The 18,934-nt window shown below is 58.8% G+C and overlaps 1 protein-coding gene across 2 annotated transcripts; it reads right to left on the minus strand.

Annotated features, from left to right (window-relative positions):
* Window positions 1-1,345: 1,345 nt before the first annotated feature.
* On the minus strand, window positions 1,346-18,530 carry HAPLN4 (hyaluronan and proteoglycan link protein 4). 2 transcript variants are annotated; one of them, XR_012896693.2, is made up of 6 exons: window positions 18,239-18,530; window positions 14,356-14,461; window positions 11,621-11,983; window positions 7,915-8,217; window positions 3,129-3,928; window positions 1,346-1,804 (listed from the first exon to the last, which is right to left on the minus strand). XR_012896693.2 is itself a non-coding variant. In XM_075902825.2 (5 exons), the coding sequence occupies exons 1-5, from the start codon at window positions 18,239-18,241 to the stop codon at window positions 3,582-3,584; spliced, it is 1,122 nt and encodes a 373-aa protein (XP_075758940.2). In that variant the 5' UTR covers window positions 18,242-18,530; the 3' UTR covers window positions 1,348-3,581. The 2 variants fall into 2 exon arrangements, 1 of the variants encoding a protein (XP_075758940.2); XM_075902825.2 differs by having other exon boundaries at window positions 1,348-3,928.
* Window positions 18,531-18,934: the final 404 nt, after the last annotated feature.

The following is an 18,934-nucleotide window of genomic DNA, read 5'->3' on the forward strand; positions in this document are numbered from 1 at the left end:
GGAGGGGCTTTTCAGACGGCAGTACCCCTCATTCTACGAGGAAGACGCCTTTTTCCGTAAAAGTTAGCTCGGAAAAAGGCCTGTGTGGACACGGGCGAGTGTTTTCCTCCAGGAAAAAGCACCGGTGCCCACGCCATCCACCATAATCACAACTGAAATGCGAGCTAGCGGCCAATCACTAGGGATGTTATCGTGTGAAAAAGCAGGGCGCGTGTTCGATGCACGTTTGCTGTCTGGACGCTGTCCTTCGGAAGCAGGTTTTCCGGACGATCGCTTCCAGAAAAGCGTCTTCCAAAAGAAGCCTGCGATCTAGACGGAGGCCCAGTGGCCTAGTGGGTAAGGCCTTTAAAGCAGCAGTGTCTCAGCAGCTCGTGCTGCAGTGCAGCCGGGTCTTACGGGGCGCGCCGCTTTCCTTTCCCCGTGGGGTGCAGGTGACGTTGACAAGAGAGCCCAGCTTGCCCTACTTAGGGGGTTTCCAGTTTTGAATTAATTTTTCATTTCAATTTAAAAAGTTGCCCGGGGTTTGCTCCAGCATCCTTGGTGCTGCCAGTTGGCTCCAGTATCCTTGGTGGTGGACCCCTGCGGTAGAGGCTTATGCACTAAATTCCAGGGGTTCCCGGTTTGGTCTTCCACCCGCGCCTCGCCCCCGGACTGCCCTGCGGAGGGCAGGGAGTTCTAGGGATGCCTCTCTCTTCACTTTGCAAACGGAGTCTGCTTGTCTGGGCCCCCTCCCTGGGCTCGCTGGGTCCTGTCCCGGGGCGCTGGCATGTTCCCCTGCGCACACCCCATTCGGACCCGAAATCCGATTCCCGCACCGCTGAGCTCCGCTCCCCTCCCATTCGCCATGGCACAGCTGCCGTGCACAGCGCAGGAGCCAGCTGGACTGTTTCAAATTCCGGCAGCTATTTATTTTCATCAGCGTTTCGCGTCAATAAACATGATGAATGAAATGGACCCGGCTACTCCTGGCAGGCGAGAAACCGCCGCAAGCACCAGGCCTGCCTGATTAGCCGGCCCCAGCCAGAGCCACCGGGCGCTGCCCACAGCTGGGGCCGCATTTCTCCCCTTCTCACAGCGGACAGGGCTAGGAAAGGAAAGTGTGTGTGTGGGGGGGGGGGGGGGCGGGCTCCCTGCTTCCAAACGCCAGAGAATTAGACCAGGTTTCGAGCCACGTCAGGGGGTGGAAAACCAGCGCTGAGGCCACGAGGCCACACCCAAATGGGTGTGATCCAGGCTGTGTTTGCCCCACATGTGGCATAGGGAGCTGAGCGATCCCAGAGGAGCAAGCGTGCAGGTCCCACCCCCCTCCCCGGCGGCTGGGCCCCCTCCTGTGCACCACAGACTGGCTGCCTAAAAACAATGTCGGGGCTTCCCCTGGAGCAGGGGTCCCGGAAGCCAGGTACAAAGACATGAGCCCTCGGTTCATTCTCAATGAGCGGCAAAGCCTTTATTTCATTAGCCAAACCCCAGCCGACCCCCGACCCCCAGTGGTCAGAAGGGAGGCCCCCCATGGATTTGGGGAGCCCCCTGTGGCTCCTCCCAGTTGCGATGTGACCCTAACCCCAGGGACAGAGCCCTTGGTCAGCTCTGCTGCTAACCCCAGAGCGGAGGGACCAGGGGCCCCCCACCCCGGTCGCTGGCGAGGTCCGTCCATCGCCCAGCCAGGCATGCGGCTGAGAGCAAAGGCCCGCCCGGGCGTCTCGGAGCGATGCAGCGTCGCAGCAGGAGCGGGAGAGGCCAAGGGACCGCATGCACCAGGGGAGGGGGGAGAGCCCCAGCCACCAGGGTGGGCTCTGCTCCGGGCCTGCAATTAGGGAAACACACACTACCAGGGTTAACGAGCCCAACCCCCTGCACGTGCCCTGTCCTGGGAGGCAGCACCCATCTGCAGAGCAGGAGGAAGCCAAAGCCCCGCCCCTTTTCCTGTCCCCGCCCCCTGTCCCTAGGCTCCTCCCCCTTGCTCTAGTTCTCTCCCATGTAAGATACCGGGCCCGTCCTGCAGGGGGCTGATTGCAGTGGCAGCTCAGGGCACTCCGACCCTCGCAGGATTGGGCCCTATAGGGCAGCGCTAGTCACCCCACGTCTACAGGGCAGCTCCCCCTTTCTCGGGGGAATGTCAGAGGGGGACCCTGGCTGGGGAATCTCTCAAGGACCTCACCGTGGGGGTGGAAAACTTCAGTCCCTTTTTAATTTGCCTGGGAGAGGGAAAAACCACAACACTTGTGCTTTGATTGTTTCGTGGACAGTGACAGGCGTCAGCGGCAGACAACCCTGAAATGCAAGGCCAAAGCGACCACACCCCAATCGGCCACTGCGGTTTGTTTCATCTTAACAGCGCCTGGTTTGCCAGAACCAGTAACGTGCAAATTCTAGTTTTCCCATAGTGCCCAGCTTGGTATACACTGGGGGAAAGGCAAGGTGGATTCACCCTATCACAATGAATGCGGATATGAGACTGCTGCCTCCTGCTGGATGGAACCTGAGCAGCGCTATTGACTATCATACGCCCTGTACTGCATAGCGCTCACGGAGATTCTCCTACGGCGCAAAGTGTGTGTTTGAATCCGGAAGGTCAGAGTTCTGTCCCCACTGTCACGGTGACATTAGATCCGCTGGTCAAGAATAGCAGAATTCCTGCCTGGCTATGGATCTGTTATAATACTAAACTCAAAGCCACAGCGGGGATTGTTGAGTCAGGTATTTTCCATGTACGGCGGGGAGGGGAGGGGTTGCTATACAAAAGCTTGTGAGTGAGTCCTGCTCTCAATGCACCTGCCTCCCTGTCCCTCCTAGGCAGCCCCCTTACAGAGGGTAGATTCAGAGGGCGTAGAGCTTGGGAGCTTCGTCAGCACATAGAACATGTGGCTTCCCTCCGGAGTCCCACCGTGCAGACACGGAGGCTGGAGAAGGGCTCGTCTCCTGGGGCCGGGTGCTGAGACATGCAGATTCCAAGCGGTGCTGCCCACCCAAGGCCCTCCGCTGGCCTGGCCTCATGCATTAAGCCACTGAGCATCCGCCCCACATGTGGGGCAGAAGTTGCCCCCACCGTGACGGGGGAGACGTGCCCCCCCCCGTTTTCCATCCTCCGCCCTCAAGGCAAAAGGCCCATCCGAGTCAGCAGGACTCACCCTCACGTGCTGGCAGGAGCTGCCCCTGGCCCCATTGCTGTGGGGAGCGCCTGGGGGAGGCGGCAGGGGTGACGGACCAGCCCTTCCCCCTCTGCAAGCCGAGAAAGGCCTAAAAATCCACCCGAAGCGCCAGGCGCAGCAGCAAGGAAAGCCGGGGAGTCCGGCGGTTTCGTAGGAAAAAGCAAGTGAATTGAAGCTGGCACGGTACCCCTCCTGCCCCCTTCCCCTCTCTGCCACAGCCATGCCCTGGAAAGGGTCACCGCTGTGTATGTGGGGGGTCCCTTCTGCTTCCTGTGACACTGGAAGATCCCTCGGTGACCAGGGTCCTGGTTCCAGATGAGTCGGGCTGGCTGGAGTGGGGGGGGGATAGTTACTATGGTAACTCCGGCCGTGGCATTTGTCCGATGGTTGCAAGAGCGGTTCTGTCCCCAGGCGAGCGGCGGTAGCCGCCTCTTACACCGGGAGAGGCCTCCCCTTGCCCGGCGCCTCCCCGCGGGCCTTGGGGGACCCCTCGCCGGCCTTCTTGTAGCAGTAGACCCCAAAAAGCTTGTACTTCTTATCCGGGAAGCCCAGGTTCCGGACGCCGGGTTCCCGGCCCCCGCAGCGCACTCGGGGGTTGACGATGGGGTAGCGGATGCTGCCGTCCTCCACCCAGCCCGCCTCGCACTTGTCCAGCAGCTGGGTCTTCCAGGCCGCATAGAGCTGGCCCACCTTGGCCATGCGAGCGCCGCTCTTCTTGCAGGCCTGGAGGGCCTCCGGGTAGCTCAGCTTGCGGTAGGTCTTCAGGAAGTAAACTTTGCCTGGGGGGGCAGAGGAGGGGCCAGGTTACAGGACTGAGCTCCGCTCTCAAGGGGGACAGGACGGCTGCTCTGGCCGTGCACCAGCCTCGCACCGTGGGCAGGGCCTGAGCCTACAGTGACCGCCGCCACTAGCGACACGTCTAGATCCAGGATCGGCCTCTCCCTGCCCAGAGACGCTGGGGGCGGGGGTCTCTGAGTCTCTCTCAGACCGACCAGGGAGACACGGCCTCCAACTGGCCCAGCCTAGCACAGGTAGGTGGGTAGGAAGGACGCAGGGGCGCACTGGTGCACTGCTCCAGCAAGAGCTGCGGCAAAAGCCAGCAGGGAGCTAGCTAACGAGCTGGCAGGGACCTGGCTTGTGAGAGGACTAGACCTGCAAGAAATTTTAAATTACTTTCACCACTGGAAGAGGGAGGGAGGGAGAAAGGAAGAAAGGAGGGAGGGAGGGAGGAAGGAAGGAGAAAGGAAGAAAGGAGGGATGAAGGAAGGGAGGGAGGGAGAAAGGAAGGAGGGAAGGAGGAAAGGAAGGAAGGAAGGAGGGAGGAGGGAGGAAGGAAGGAAGAGAGAAAGGAAGAAAGAAAGGAAGAAAGAAAGGGAGGAAGGAAGAAAGAAAGAAAGAAAGCAAAGAAAGAAAGAAAGAAAGAAGGGAAGAAAGAAAGAAAGAAGGAAAAGAAAGAAAGAAAGGAGGGATGAAGGAAGGAGGGAGGAGGGAAGGAGGAAGGAAGGAAGGAGGAGGGAGGAAGGAGGGAAGGAGGGAGAAAGGAAGGAAGGAGGGAGGAAGGAGGGAAGGAAGCAAGGAAGGAAGGAAGGGAGGAGGGAAGAAGGAGGAAAGGGAGGAAGGAAGCAAGGGAGAAAGGAAGGAAGGAAGGGAGGAGGGAAGGAGGGAGCTGTGCTGGGCATTGCAGGGCAAAGACCAGCCCCATTAGCAGTGGGTCAGGGCTCAGAGACTGGGGAAGGCTGAATTTTCGGCTTGGTTGCCGTTGCCAACATCTCCGCCATGCCGGGAGCCGCGACAGGCCTGAGCTCCAGCCCCCCAGCACCCTCTTGCAAGGGGCTGGCCTAGCTGATCCTACCCCCCGGGGGTGGGGGCTATGGGGGAGCAGGGGTACTGCTGCTTCCCGGACCGGAGCAGAAGCAGATCCAAGTCCCACTGTGCCCCAGTAGGGGCAGTGGGGAAACAGGCCCCCGCCCGGCTGTGTCACTGGGCGGGGGCGAGGAATGAAATGCTGGGCTGGGATGGGCCAGGGTCTGTACCGAGAAGGTCTGGCCGGGCTGGCGGGTATCACAGGCAGGGGGAGGCGTGGCTTTCCCAACCCGCCAGCTTGGCCCCGCCCAGACTCCGCCCCCGGAACGCCCACTGTCGATGTTGCTGGCCCCGAGTGCCCGCCCTGCCTGTGCTCTGGGGCCGGGAAGGCTGGGGCCACACGTTGCCCCGCCTCTCCGTGGTGCTGAAGCCTTGGCGCCCGTGAGGGCGGGGCCTGAGCAGAAGGGGCGGGGCTGAGGGCTTGCCTCTCCCTGCCCTGCCTTCACCCATCGCCCATGGGTCTGGTTATGGCATCCCCACGCTGGGCCCTTCTCTGTCGTCCCCCCCCCTCCCCGCCCCGCCCCGCCAGGCACTGGAGCCAGCTTGGCTCTGCCCGGCCTCGGGATCCCCCAGTGCCCCATTACCCCTTCCGATCCCTCCGCGCAAGGGAGGTGCCCTACGTAGTCCCTGCCACGAGGAAGCAAGGCGAGGCCGTCATCCGCCAGCGATGGGGAGCAGGGGGACTAGCCGCTTGGCTGCCGAGGAATCAAGGCAGCTCCTGGAAATTAATTCTTAGACACGTCGAGATGGATGGGGGCTGCAGCGCTGCGGCCTGCGACGAGCCCCCCCAGCTATTACCTCCGCTATTTATCCCGCCTGCTATGATTAAATAAACATCTGCAGAGCCTCCCTCTCCCCCGCGCCGTCTCCCGACCCCCCCGGCCCTGCCAGCCAAAGAGTAATTTACACACACGCAGGGACGGCCCTTCCAGCTCCGATCTGGCATCATCCATCATCCGCCCTCTCTCCCTGTTGCAGCCGCCTGCTTCTCCTTGCCTGGCCTCTGCCCTGGGGGAGGCAGGAACTACGCACTGAGTCACGGACCGTGTCCAGCACCTTGCCCTGGGCCTCTCTGGAGCAGGAACCTTTTTGGGGGCGAGAGCCGCTGACCCACAGAAAACACAGTTGAGGGCGGGACACACGCGAGAAGCGAAAAACAAACCAACCACCTGAGTGAGAAAGAAAGAGACACGCCCCCCATTTCCCTCGCACACCGGAGCCTGGGGATGGGGGGGTCTGGGCTAGTAGATTTTGTGAGCCCCCCTAAGCTCTGGGGTGGGGCCAAACATGAGGGGCTCTGTGGGGGTGGGGGCTGGGAAGTGGGGGCTGGGCGGGAGGGAGGGGGCAGGAGTGGGCTGAGGGTTGGTGGGTCTGGGAGGGTGGGAAGGTGCAGGAGCAGGCTGGGATTGGGAGGGAGGGTGCATGGTCTGGATGGGAGAGGGTGGGCAGGAGGGGGTGCAGGAGCAGGCTTGGGGGTGGTGGGCTGGGAGGGAGGGAGGATGCAAGAGCGGGTTGAGGATTTAGGTGGGAGGGGATCCAAGAGATGGGTGCGGGGTCTGGGAGATGTGGGGGGCACTTCCTTAGTGCAGCTCCCTGGGGATTCTTCCAGGCAAGCCCCCCCTCTCCCCGCTGCTCCTATTGGCTGCAATTATGGCCAATCAGAGTAGTGGGGGGAAGCCTCCAGCCAGTGCTTAGCTGCGCTGCCCTTCAAATTTGGCCCCACAGCAGGTCTGAGCTTCCCAAAGGGTCTGCAGCGCCTTCGTGGCCCCTTTGGAGGGGTCGGCAGATCATGGGCAGAAGGCGGCAAAGGGCCGGCTGGGGTAGGGAGCAGGGGGAGGCGGCTAGGAACACAAACATCTACAGGGAAAAGCCGATCTTCTCCTGAGTGATTTCCGCTGGCCGAAGGCGGGGAAAGGGCTGGGAAGAGACGGGCCAGGCCATGCTCCCGGGGGAGGCTGGGGAACACCTCACCCGCCTGCACTGAGCTATCCTGCCCCCCTGGCTGGAGGAAGCAACAGGCCTGGTGAAAAGCATCGATCGGCCCCAGTGGTGCTGGGCTGGGCCACTCTCTGTCCCTCTCCGCATCGGGTGAGGGAGGAATCCAGCTCCTGCAGCCCCCTGGGGTGGGGCAGAAAACAGCTGCTGCTCCGGGGGGCAGGGTCGCATGGGAGAGAGGTACGGGGTGAACGGAAAATTCCGTGGGGGGGGGGAGGGGTCAACCTGCCCCTGCGGCACAGCCTGGGGCCAGCAGGGGGCGACAGCAGCACGAAAACGGGTTGAAAGGAGGGGCGGGACTGGAAACGTCTTTTTTTCCAGATGTTTTGGAGGAGAAATCACCACTGCTGCCCGGTCGGCTCCATGCCCCCCAGAGGGCCAGGCCCGCAGGAAGAGCCATCAGGAAAGGGATCAGCTTAGAGACAGCGCTGAGCGATTGAATCCCACAGCTCAGGCTTTCTCTCCCAGGCACTCCCCGGCTTGGGCCCCGTGTATCCAAGCGAGCCAGGCCCTGTGGAACTCACTGTCACAAGGTTTATGCTCGTCCGGGCAGGGGACAGAGCTTCCTTCCAGACTTGAGGCTAAACTCCCCTGGAAGAAGAGGCTGTCCCAGATCAGCCCACCCTCAGCGCCAGCTGGTTCTCTGCCCTGCCTTCTGCGACACAAACACAGCAGGGCGCACATGGGAAGATCCCAAAGCCCTCCGCTTGGGGAGGGGAGAGAGAACAGACCACGAGCGACTGAGGCAAAGCACAGGGCTGGGGAGTGGGTTCTCCCACAGCTGCCTGCGTGACCAGGTGCAGGTCGCGTCCCCCTCCCACCCATGTGCCGTGCCTCAGTTTCCCCCTCTGCCGGTGCCGCTGCCCTGTGTGTCTCGGCCCTGCCCCCCAAGGGAAGGGGCTGTTACCGTTCAGGTTGGAGGTGAAGCAGAAGGCATCGTAGCGCTCGTCGTCCTTGTGCCGGTACCCGTAGTTCCTGACCCCCACGGGGGTGTCTTTGCGGCCGCACTCGGCGCGGGGCCTGGAGATGGGGTACTGCACGGAGCCGTCCTCCAGCCAGCCGGCGTTGCACCAGTCCATGCCGTCCCGCCAGGCCTGGTGCAGCTGGTCGTAGGAGGCCAGGATGCCGTCCTGGGCCAGGCACGCCTCCTGGGCCTCGTGGAAGTTGAGGGTGTAGCGGCCGAGGCGTGGGTGGTACGGGAAGATCACTCCTGGGGGGGACACAAGCAGAGCAAAGTGCCGGCTGGGGGGGGCACACGGCAATGGCCGAACGGGGAGCTGCGCAGGGTGGGGGAACAGCCATTGGGTCTCCAGCATCAGGGCCCCCGTGGGATTTCTGCCCCCCAAGCACAGTCCTTTACAACTGCTCCAGTGTCTGACGGGATCCTCCGCCCTGCCCCGGCCCACTCCCTGCCTCCTTCTGAAGCATCAGTTCTCGGCTGCGGCTGGAGGAGAAATACTGGCAGGACCATTTTGATCTTTGTCTTCGGTCCACCCCCTCCGGGGCGCCTGGCACTGGCCGCTGTCGGCAGACAGGACACTGGGCTAGATGGACCTTTGGCCTGACCCAGTACGGCCGGTCTCATGTTCTTATGACCGGTGGGTGTCATAGGCAGGGGGAGGCGTTGCCTTCCCAAACCACCAGCCTGGCCCTGCCCAGACTCCGCCCCCAGAATGCCCACTGTAGGCTACTGGGGGCGGAGTATTACTGCCCCTGAGTACCTGCCCTCTGCATGCTCTGGGGCAGGGGAGGCTTGGGTGGGAGTGGGGTGGGCAGCTTGGCTCCCATGGGGGCGGAGCCTGTGTAGAAGGGGCGGGGCTGGCCTGGGTTTCTCTGCTCCTTGACCCACCACCCATGGCTAGAGCATCAGAGCAAGCCTGGCCTCCTACCTCCAGATCAGGAAGAGAACTTCAGACTCCTCGCTCTCTGCACCCCTCCCATCTCGCTTCCCCTCCCCCCCCCCCCCCCCCCCCCCCCGCATCTGGATCTAGGACTCAGGAGGCCTGGCTCCCAGGCCTCTGTTGTAGTCACTGGCTGTGTTCTCCTCCCAGGACCCCTCTGTCCCCTTAACTCTGCCCCAACCCCCGGGGAGACCTGCCCCCGTGTCTAACACAGGAGCCATCTGAACGTTCATCCAAAGCGTGAGTCAAATCCTGGCCGACACCCACCGCGGGGCTGCTGTCCCCGGGGAACAAGGCTGATCTGCCCCGGCACCTGCTGGGTTGTTCTCCCGCGTGGACACGTCACGCTTGCTTTGGAAAAGCAAGTAAGACAGGGTGAGCTGCAAGTGACCCCCGCCCGGCTGCCTCCCGGCGCCGCGGCGGGGAGGGATGGATGCGCCTCTCAGCCGTGCCAAGTGAGTGGCGCCTCCGCCACCTTGCCTGGAGCCGGTGCCCGAGCTCTGCCAGGCTGCCGAGTGAGATGCCGGCTGATGGATAAAGGCATCTCTCCAGTCGTTGCGTGCTGCCCTCCCTCCCCCCACTCATTCCTATCACCCGGCCCCGATCCTGGGGACGAAATGGCAAGAGGTACTGGAGCACCCGGGCCAGGCATCACCTCCTCTAGGGTCCCCCTTCCTGCTTCTCCGGGGCATCATTACCCAGTGGCGCTAAGGCAGTTCTTGGCAAGGAACTGATGGGGAGGATTTGCCAGCCTGACGCTACCTGGATGAGCCAAGGGGAAAGCAAAGCAAGCATGAGACAGTCTACAGCACGGCCAGGGCAGAAGGGGGTCGGGCCCCTTGGGTTCTATTGCTGGCTCCCGGGGGGCAGTGCAACCTAGCAGTTAGAGCAAACAGGAAGTCAGGACTCTTGGCTGTGTCCTTCTCCCTGACCTTGGAGAAGTCAGTGATCTTGCCGGCTGGCTGCCAAGAGAGGGTGACTCCTCCCTCTCCGGGCTGGTGGGAGGACTAATGAATTGAGAACAGAGGGTGCTGCAAAAGGCTGATGCAGTCTCTGATCTGGCCTGTAGATACAAGAACATCAGAACGGTCAGACTGGGTCAGGCCAAAGACCCATCTAGCCCACTGTCCTGTCTGCCCACAGCGGCCAATGCCAGGTGCCCCAGAGGGAGGCAACAGAACAGGGAATCATCAAGCGATTCTCTCCCCTGTCACCGATTCCCAGACAAACAGAGGCTAGAGACGCTGCTCTTATCCATCCGGGCTAATAAGTATTGATGGACCTAACCTCCATGACTTTATCTCACTCTTTTTTGAACCCTGTTAAAGTCCTGGTTTTTACAGCATCCTCTGGCGAGGAGTTCCACAGGTCGACTGTGCACGTATCTCCACTCAGGACACAACAGTGGGATGTGTCTGCCCAATAGGTCACTGTGCTCCACCTAACGTCACTCAAGGTGGGATTAATCCACACCCAGAGCGAGGAGAGTCACGCCGACCCAAGTGCTGGGACAGGCAACGCCCTGTTGGCAGGAGGGTTTCTCCCCCGACATGCTACCACCGCTCGTGGAAGCCGTGTGAAGCCAATGGGGAAAGTTCTCCAGTCTCCCCTACAAGTGCCGATGCGGCTCTGCCATGTAACCGCTGCAGGGCACAGGTAGCCGGAGACTTGGGTGTTGAGGAAAAGACCCAGAAAGAAACCCAAGGGCTGGGCTGCTTGTGATGGAGGGTTGGAGTGGGCAGCTCTGCTGGGATAAAACACCAACTTAGGGCAACATTTGCATCACTAGCCTCTAAGGCAGGGCAAGCAAGATACGGCCTGTGGGCTGGATCCAGCTGCCAAGCCTCTGAATTCGGCCCACGCGCTCCACCCACTGGGAACAGCCCCACACGGCTCCAAGCAGCTGGCTGCTCCATGTGCCACTCTGCGCTGTGCGGGGGCGGGGCTTCACGTGCTGGCCCCGCCCACCGCACAAGGTCTCAGCTCCTATTGGCCACTTCCAGGGGTTTGGATAGCATCCCCAGGATGCTCCCTAGGAAAAAAGCAGTTTTCCCCCGACCAGATGCTGAGAACAGGACACATCTGCCCTGCGCTTGCCCTACACAGAACAATGCCACACTCCTATCTCTGCAGGTGGCCAGGAAGGATCAGGCTGGGGATGGCAGGGGATTGGCTCCAGGGGCGGGGCCTCAGGCAGAAGGGGCGGGGCTGGGCCTCGCCTTCCCCAGCTGGGCCTGCACACAAAAGCTTTACAGGCCTAATCAATTTGTGAGTCTTTAAAGTGCCAGAGGCAGGGGGCCATCAGCCTCGGGCAAGGGAGGGGGGTAATGCTCCATGCTCCATGCTCCATGCTCCAGGAGGATGAAAGGGGCGGGGCTGCTGTGCTGCTTGGAGCCCACCATGTGGGGAAGCAATTTAAAGGGGCCGGGGCAGGCAGCTCCAGGCTTTTCATATCCTCGGACCCACAGGACTCCTCGTCAGAAGTGGTAGTGTCCACCTGGCCTACGTGGGCAGGTCCAGGCGCTTTGGCTCCGTACAGGCGCCGTGCCCGGCGGCTCAGAGCCTCTGCAGGCGGGAGGGGTGAGCCCACTGTGGAGAGCTAAGCCGCGTGCGTGCCAACCTGCGCCCACGCCACCAGCCGTGCCGAGCAGCCTGGGGCAGGCAGGACCCTAGGGCCTGCGGCGCCGCGAGCGTCTCCGGGGTTTCCTTTACCTTCCAGCTCCAGCCGCACCATGCCCGTGTCATCCTCCAGCTCATTGGTGACCTCGCACTCGTAGCGCCCGTAATCCTGCAGGGTGACGTTGCGGATGATGAGGGAGGCGTCTCCGGTCCCGTCCTCCTGCAGCGCCGTGCGCCCCCGGTAGCTCCCGAAGGCTCGGCGCTCCTTCCCCATGGCCACGAAGACGTCCGCGAAAGCCATCGGCTCCATCACTTTGGTCCACTTGAGGCGGATCTCCTCCGGGTCGTGGGCCGACACGTCATAGTGGTACCGGCAGGGGAGAATGATGGTCCCGCCCCGGTGGGTGACCACCTTCCCGGGTGCCGTCTGGACGATCACGGCCCCGCTCTCATCCTCTGCGCACAGACACAAAGGAAGGCTCCAGGTGGGTTTGGGACCCCCACACACACTTCCCCCTGCCCTGCCCCACCGCACCAAATCTCAATCCAAACAGGGACCCTCTCCCCAAAGAAATGAAAATACAGAACTTGTCTCTTCTGCTAGCATCCAGGGTAGGGTTCCCTGTAAGCCGGCTGCGCAGGAGAGCCCAATCTGCCCTGCTGATGAGCAGTGCACCCACCGCTTGTTCTTTGTGTGTCTAGTGGTGCTGCACATTCACACGTGCCTCAATGCACATAAAATTTATTCTGCACGTGCATGGGGGAAAAAATCCGCACATGGATGGAAAAGATTTGAGGGGCGTTCAGGGGGCGCGAGTTTCACAGCTTTGAATGCCAGGAAGTAGCATGTGCTGGGGGAAGGTTGTTAGGTGTGTCCATCTCTCGCACGGCCAGGTAGCCCGTAGAGACGTGGCCAGAAAACGGACTTCGCCTTAGGTAAAGCGTATGTCCGCTGTCAGCGGTTCACCTCCTTGCTGGATGCTGTGGCGGGTGGGGAGTGGAAGCAGGAATCCACCCTTGAAAGTGGTGCACATCTACTGGTGGTGCACATCCACTCGTGCCTCGGTGCACAGAACAAAATGTATTCCACACACGGATGGAAACAATTAGAGGTAATATTGCCCAGTAGCCACCACCTTAGGGTACGTCTACACTGTGCAGCTATTTCGGGATATCTCCTAGTGACCAAGGAATGCGCCCGTTATTTTGAAATATTTTTCGAAATAACGGATGCACTATTTCACTATCCCTTGCACGAGGATTATACAGTGCCAAATTTCGAAATAGCCTATTTCGAAATAAAATCAAAATAAGATACGCAATTTGTGTAGTGCAAATTGCACATCTTATTTCGAGGTTAGAGTGCAGTGTAGACACCCATAGTGGCCCAGTCTTTGCTGAGGCCTCTTGTAGTTCATCTACAGTAGTATAACAGCCTACTACTAGTAGCTGCTGATGGAGTTACTCCGTTAGCTCAGGAGGTAGAGGTATGTGGCCAGGTACTTGGTTCAAATCCTGATGATGCCCTATAGGGGATGGGGTTGGGAGTTTATTAAATCTTCTGGACCTGGCAGCATAAAGGAAAAGGCCCAATGAAGAATAAGAAGGATCCATAACGAGATGTGACACAATAAAAAAATCAGGGCACGGGGGAGCAAGCGTGGACCCGGCTCACAAGCTGAACAAAGGCATTGATTGCTGGAGGCATGAATCCTGTTGCCAGAGCAGCATCCCTATCATAATGCACCAGAAAGATGCTTGCTCCGAGCGGTGGAACCTCTCACACAGCAGAGCCAGGGTGACGGGCATGTTAACAACACTTCTAATCTTTCTCATCCATGTGCAGATTTTTTCCATCCATGTGCAGAATAAATTTGTGTATATGCACCAAGGCATGTGTGAACGTGCACCACCATTAGAACTACACAAGCGCCCAGCTTACAGGGAACACTGGTATCCAAGGTTAATAGCAGAGCAGTAGATGCTTTAATATATGGTTACGTGATTTTCTTGGAGTCCAACGGAGTAGTAAATTAGTGGAACCATAGTTTATAACTATCTATAATACTTTTAGGAAATGCTCACAACCAAAGATGGCTGGAAATGGGTTTCCATTTCATGAAAAACGTTGAGATTAAAAATAAATTAAAAATTCAGCTCAAATTGGGACCAAAAGCCAACATTTTGAATTCTTGCATGAAACAAAATGTTAAAAAAATTCATTTTTGGTCAGTCGAAACATTTCGTTTTGATTTTGACCATTTTAGTTTCTTTTAATTTGTGCTTCTTGTTTAACTTGTGTTTGTTATCATTGGGGTTGTGTTGTCTGATGTAGAAAACAAAGGAAATTGCAGCACAAAAAGTCACTCTGAAATCATAGAATCATAGAATACTAGGACTGGAAGGGACCTCGAGAAGTCATCAAATCCAGTCCCCTGCCCTTTTAAACCCAACCGTCCTATAAAGTGAGGCTAGTGCCTATAGCCAAGCAATCCCCAAAGACCTCAGCTGGCCTGTTGTGTAGGGGTGTGTCTACACAGCACAGTTATTTTGGAATAAGGGCTGTTCTCAGGGTTGTGTTCCCAGCTCTGCCACTGAATAACTGTGTGACGCTGCCCTGTGCCTCAGTTTCCCCACTCGGTGCCTCAGGGCAACAACTCCCCATATCTCCGGGTTGGAACCATCCCTTCGCAGCCCAGCGTGGGTCGTTTTTTGTTCTCCTCCCCCTGAGGGCTCATCCCCTTGGGGTGGAAATGCTTGAGACTTCCTTCGCATGCAAAGGGGGGGGCTGAAGTGCTGGGAGGGGGGCGAGCCTGCCCCTCACTCACCTGACACGTGGACGACCTTCTTGCGCCCCCTCTCGCTGAGCCCGGGGCGGGAGGCGAGGACGGCAGCAAAGAACAGCAGGGAGGCTACTTGGCACATGGGCAGCGTCTAGCAGAGAGAGAGAAACACCCTGGTTAGCTGGGCTGGCTCAGAGGTCTGATGCCCCGAGAGGGACCAGCAGCCCCCAGGCCTGACTCAGAGCCCCCGGGGCCTTCGCCGCGTCGAAGAGCAAAGCAGGTGGAAGCACCATTGACTGGCCCGCGGGCAAAGAGATGTTGGACAGCGACATAAAACTCCCCCGCTGCCCACAGGGCCTCAGTCAAGGCCAGAGCAGAACCAGCCCCCAGCCAACACGCTCAGTGCAGTGACTGGCCTGGCTTTGCGCATGCATGACCTGGTACGCAGAGGAGGGTGAGGCAGATACTGGGGATGAGTGCGGGGGGGGGGGAGGTAGGGTGGAGATTTGAATGGATGGATGAAGAGGATGAAAGATAGATAGCAGAGAGGTGCAGATGATGATGGATTGACAGCAGCAGCAACAGGATAGATAGATAGATAGATAGATAGATAGATAGATAGATAGATAGATAGATAGATAGATAGATAGATAGATAGATAGATAGATAGTGTGTATGGGGATAGATAGATAGATAGATAGATAGATAGATAGATAGATAGATAGATAGATAGATAGATAGATAGATAGATAGATAGATAGAGGGGGTGTACGGGGATAGATAGATAGATAGATAGATAGATAGATAGATAGATAGATAGATAGATAGATAGATAGATAGAGGGGGTGTGGGGGGATAGATAGATAGATAGATAGATAGATAGATAGATAGATAGATAGATAGATAGATAGATAGATAGTGTGTACGGGGATAGATAGATAGATAGATAGATAGATAGATAGATAGATAGATAGATAGATAGATAGATAGATAGATAGATGGGGTGGATGGGGATAGATAGATAGATAGATAGATAGATAGAGTGTATGGGGATAGATAGGCAGACAGACAGACAGATAGCTAGATAAGGTATATGGGGATGGATGGATGGATTGATACATACGTACATACGTCGAGGGGGTGTATGCCGATGGATGGATCAGAAGCTAGACATGGCCATGGATGGATGGATGGATGGATGGAGACAGATGGATATTTGTAAAGTGCCTTAAGACAGTGAGCTGGGCACAGCCGATGGGCACCGCTCTCCCTCTGGCTTGGTTTAAGAGTTGCCAGAGGGCCACACAGACAGAGCCCTATGGCATCCTTGTGAGTCACGCACACACAGCCGCTCCCATCAGCTGATGAGCCCCCTTGTGGGGTAGCTCCCAGCCCAGCCTGCAGGGGGTGCCAACACCCCACGTTCCTTTTTATTCTGCGGTTGCGCTGGCAGCGAGCGAGGCTGTCCCCGAGCGCACGGTATCCCAGCTAGCGCCTGACCCGTGCCCCGCAGTGGCGACCGAATCCCATGGCCGTGCAGCCCTGTGCTGGCCCTGCCTCGCTGGGGAGGCCCGTGCAAGGGAAAGGAGCTGCCACCTCTCTGCTGCCTCTGGCACGAGGTGCCACACACCACTACACCGCCTGATTACAGCACATTGAATCAAGAGCAGGTGATGAAATTGGCTCTAATGTGTCTATTACACACCCCCTGCTTGGCTGGTAGCCCTCAGCCCTGCCCCCCAGCCCCTGCTACTCCAGCCCTGCCCATCTCGGTGTGAGGCTATGTCTACACTACGGGACACAGTCGAATGAAGATACTCAACTCCAGCAACGTTAATTGCATAGCTCAAGTCAAAGTCGCTTAAGTCGACTTTGGGTGCTATCCACACTGCAGGAAGTCAAAGGGAAAACACTCTCCCTTCGATTTCCCTTACTCCTCGTGGAAGCAGGGCTACCAGCATGGACCAGAGCTCCCCTCTCTGTTCGAATTAGCCTATCTACGCTGGACCCGCTAATTCAAACCCTGGAAGATCGACAGCGGCAGCTTCGGTCTTCTCTGTAGTGTAGACGTACCCTAGGGAGTTATTTCAAAATAGTTATTTCAGGAGTTCTTATTTTATTATTATAACACCCAAAGTAGCTTACTTCAAAATAATAACTCTCGAAATAACTCATTTTGAATTAATAATTCCTGAAATAACTTCTTTCAAATCAATAACTCCTGAATAACGGTGCATCTACACTGCACCCGTAGGTCAAAATCTTATTTTGATCTAATTTTGAAATTTGAAATTTGGTGCTGTTTACAAGGGTTACAGGGACATCGGAATAGTGCACCTGTTATTTTGAAATAACAGGTGCATTTAAAGACTCAGAATAGCTATTTTGGGATACTTCTGGTATCCCGAAATCTTGCCAATGTCTAGACGTAACTTATTTGAATAAGGGTGCCTCAACACAGCAGGATTTAACTCAAACGAAGCTACGCAAATTGAGCTCCGTCAGTTGCGTAGCTTATTTCAAAATAGCTTATTTGGAAATTGGGAGTGTCTACTCATCACTTATTTTGAAGCAGAGCACTCTTCCTCCGCCTTCCCTTACTCCTCATGCAATGAGGGTTACAGGAGTTGGAGTAAGAAGTCCTCCAGCTTGACAATTTTTCTACATTATTTCAAAATCATAGAATCCTAGAACACTAGGACTGGAAGGGACCTCGAGGGGTCATCGAGTCCAGCCCCCTGCCCTCATGGACTGCCTGCTGAGTAGGCACAGTCTAAGTTATTTCGAATAACGCTAGCTATTTCGAAATAATGGGGGCGTCTACACAGCACCCTAACCTCGACATCAGATACGCAATGTGCGCCACACAAATTGCATATCTCATTTCAATTCTTTTTCGAAATAGCTTATTTGGAAATTTGGCGCGTCTACACAGCGCCAAATTTTGAAATAACGCGCTTTTTCGGGACATCCGGAACAGCGCGTGTTAAGATGCGGGGCAGCTATTTCAGGATACCTCTGGAAATAGAGGTTGCTGGGTAGAGGCAGGGATGTCAATGCTAGGAAATGATTTCGAACTAGGTAAGTTAGCTGTGAGTTATTATTTCGAAATAACGACTCCCGAAAGAACGTATTAATCGTGTATTTCGAAATAATGTCCTAGCGTCGACACTCCCCCCGCCCACCACCATCCCGGTCCAGGCGCAGCTAGAAACGTGCCTGGCTCTTCCCAGCGCCAGGTTAGGAGGCTGCTGCGCCCACCTAGAGGGGGCGGGAGGGGAGCTCTCACTGCCCCCTTCCTCGGGGGGGGGGGGCTCCCGGACCTCACCAGCACGGGGGGGCCGAGGGCCAGGACCTCACCAGCAAGGGGGGGGCGAGGGCCAGGACCTCACCAGCAAGGGGGGGGCGAGGGCCAGGACCTCACCAGCAAGGGGGGGGGGCGAGGTCCAGGAGTCCCAGCCCGTGCACTGAGTTTGACGGGTCTCAGCAGAGGCGCTGGGTCCGGATGCCCGCTCTCCCATGCAGCGAGGCGGGGGGCTGGGCAGCCGCTGGCCCCCCTGGCACAGGGGCACCGCTAAACCCCCAGCACACCCGCAATCTCCGCCCTGCAGGGGCTGGCCGGGCGGGGGGGGGGGGGGCGGGGCCGGCCCGGGCCAGGGCGCTGCAGTGCAGCGGGCGGCGGGGCTGGGGGGCAGCCCGTCAGGCCCCGATCCGGGCCGCGGCGTGGGGACCGATGCGTCCTACGCGAGCGAGTCCAGGGGCAGCGGAGGAGACGGGGCGGGGGGGGGGATCCCCTCTCGCTGCTCAGCTGCAGATCGGTCCGGGAGGGGGGCACAAGCCCTTCACCTCCTGCCCCCCCCCCCCGGTTCCCCAGGCCGGCTCCGCAGGACGCGCCCCCCCAAGGTGACCCCCGGGCGCGCTCACTCACCATTGCCCCGGGGCAGGGGCGCGGGTCCGGCCCGGGCAGGGCGCTGGGCCAGGTGGGCTCGGGGCATCCGGGGGGCCCGGGGGCTTCGCTGCTTCCCCTGCCTGGGGCGCCGGGTCCCTGCTCGCCAAGTCCCGCAGGGCCGGGCCGGGCTGGAGCCGCTGCAGTTACCGGCTGCGGATGGGCTGGGAGCTGGAGGGAGGGGGGAGGGGGGGACGGATTTGGGAAGGAGAAAGGAGCCAGGCTTGGTCACTGCCGGTCGGTGGGGGGAGCCTTGGGGGGTGGGGCTGCTACAGGGAGAAGCCAGGACCTAGAGACCCCCCCAGACCGGCCCCTCGTGCCAGGCACCGCCACACCCCCACCCCAGACCCGGCCCCTATGCCAGGCACCGCGCAGACCCCCACCCCAGACCCGGCCCCTATGCCAGGCACCGCACAGCCCCCCCAGACTGGAGCCCTCATTCCAGGCACTGCCACCCGGCCCCACCCCCCACCCCAGACCTGGCCCCTATGCCAGGCACCACACAGCCCCCCCCAGACTAGAGCCCTCATTCCAGGCACCGCACAGCCCCCCACCCCAGACCTGGCCCCTATGCCAGGCACCGCACAGCCCCGCCCCCCCAGATCAGCTCTCATGCCAGGCACTGTGCAGACCCCCCGTACTGCCAAGCACCCCATTAGCAACAGTCCCTGCCCCATA

This window comes from Pelodiscus sinensis, chromosome 32, assembly GCF_052426305.1.
Source record: "Pelodiscus sinensis isolate ZL-2025 chromosome 32, ASM5242630v1, whole genome shotgun sequence".
In the NCBI taxonomy this organism is placed as follows: domain Eukaryota; kingdom Metazoa; phylum Chordata; order Testudines; family Trionychidae; genus Pelodiscus; species Pelodiscus sinensis.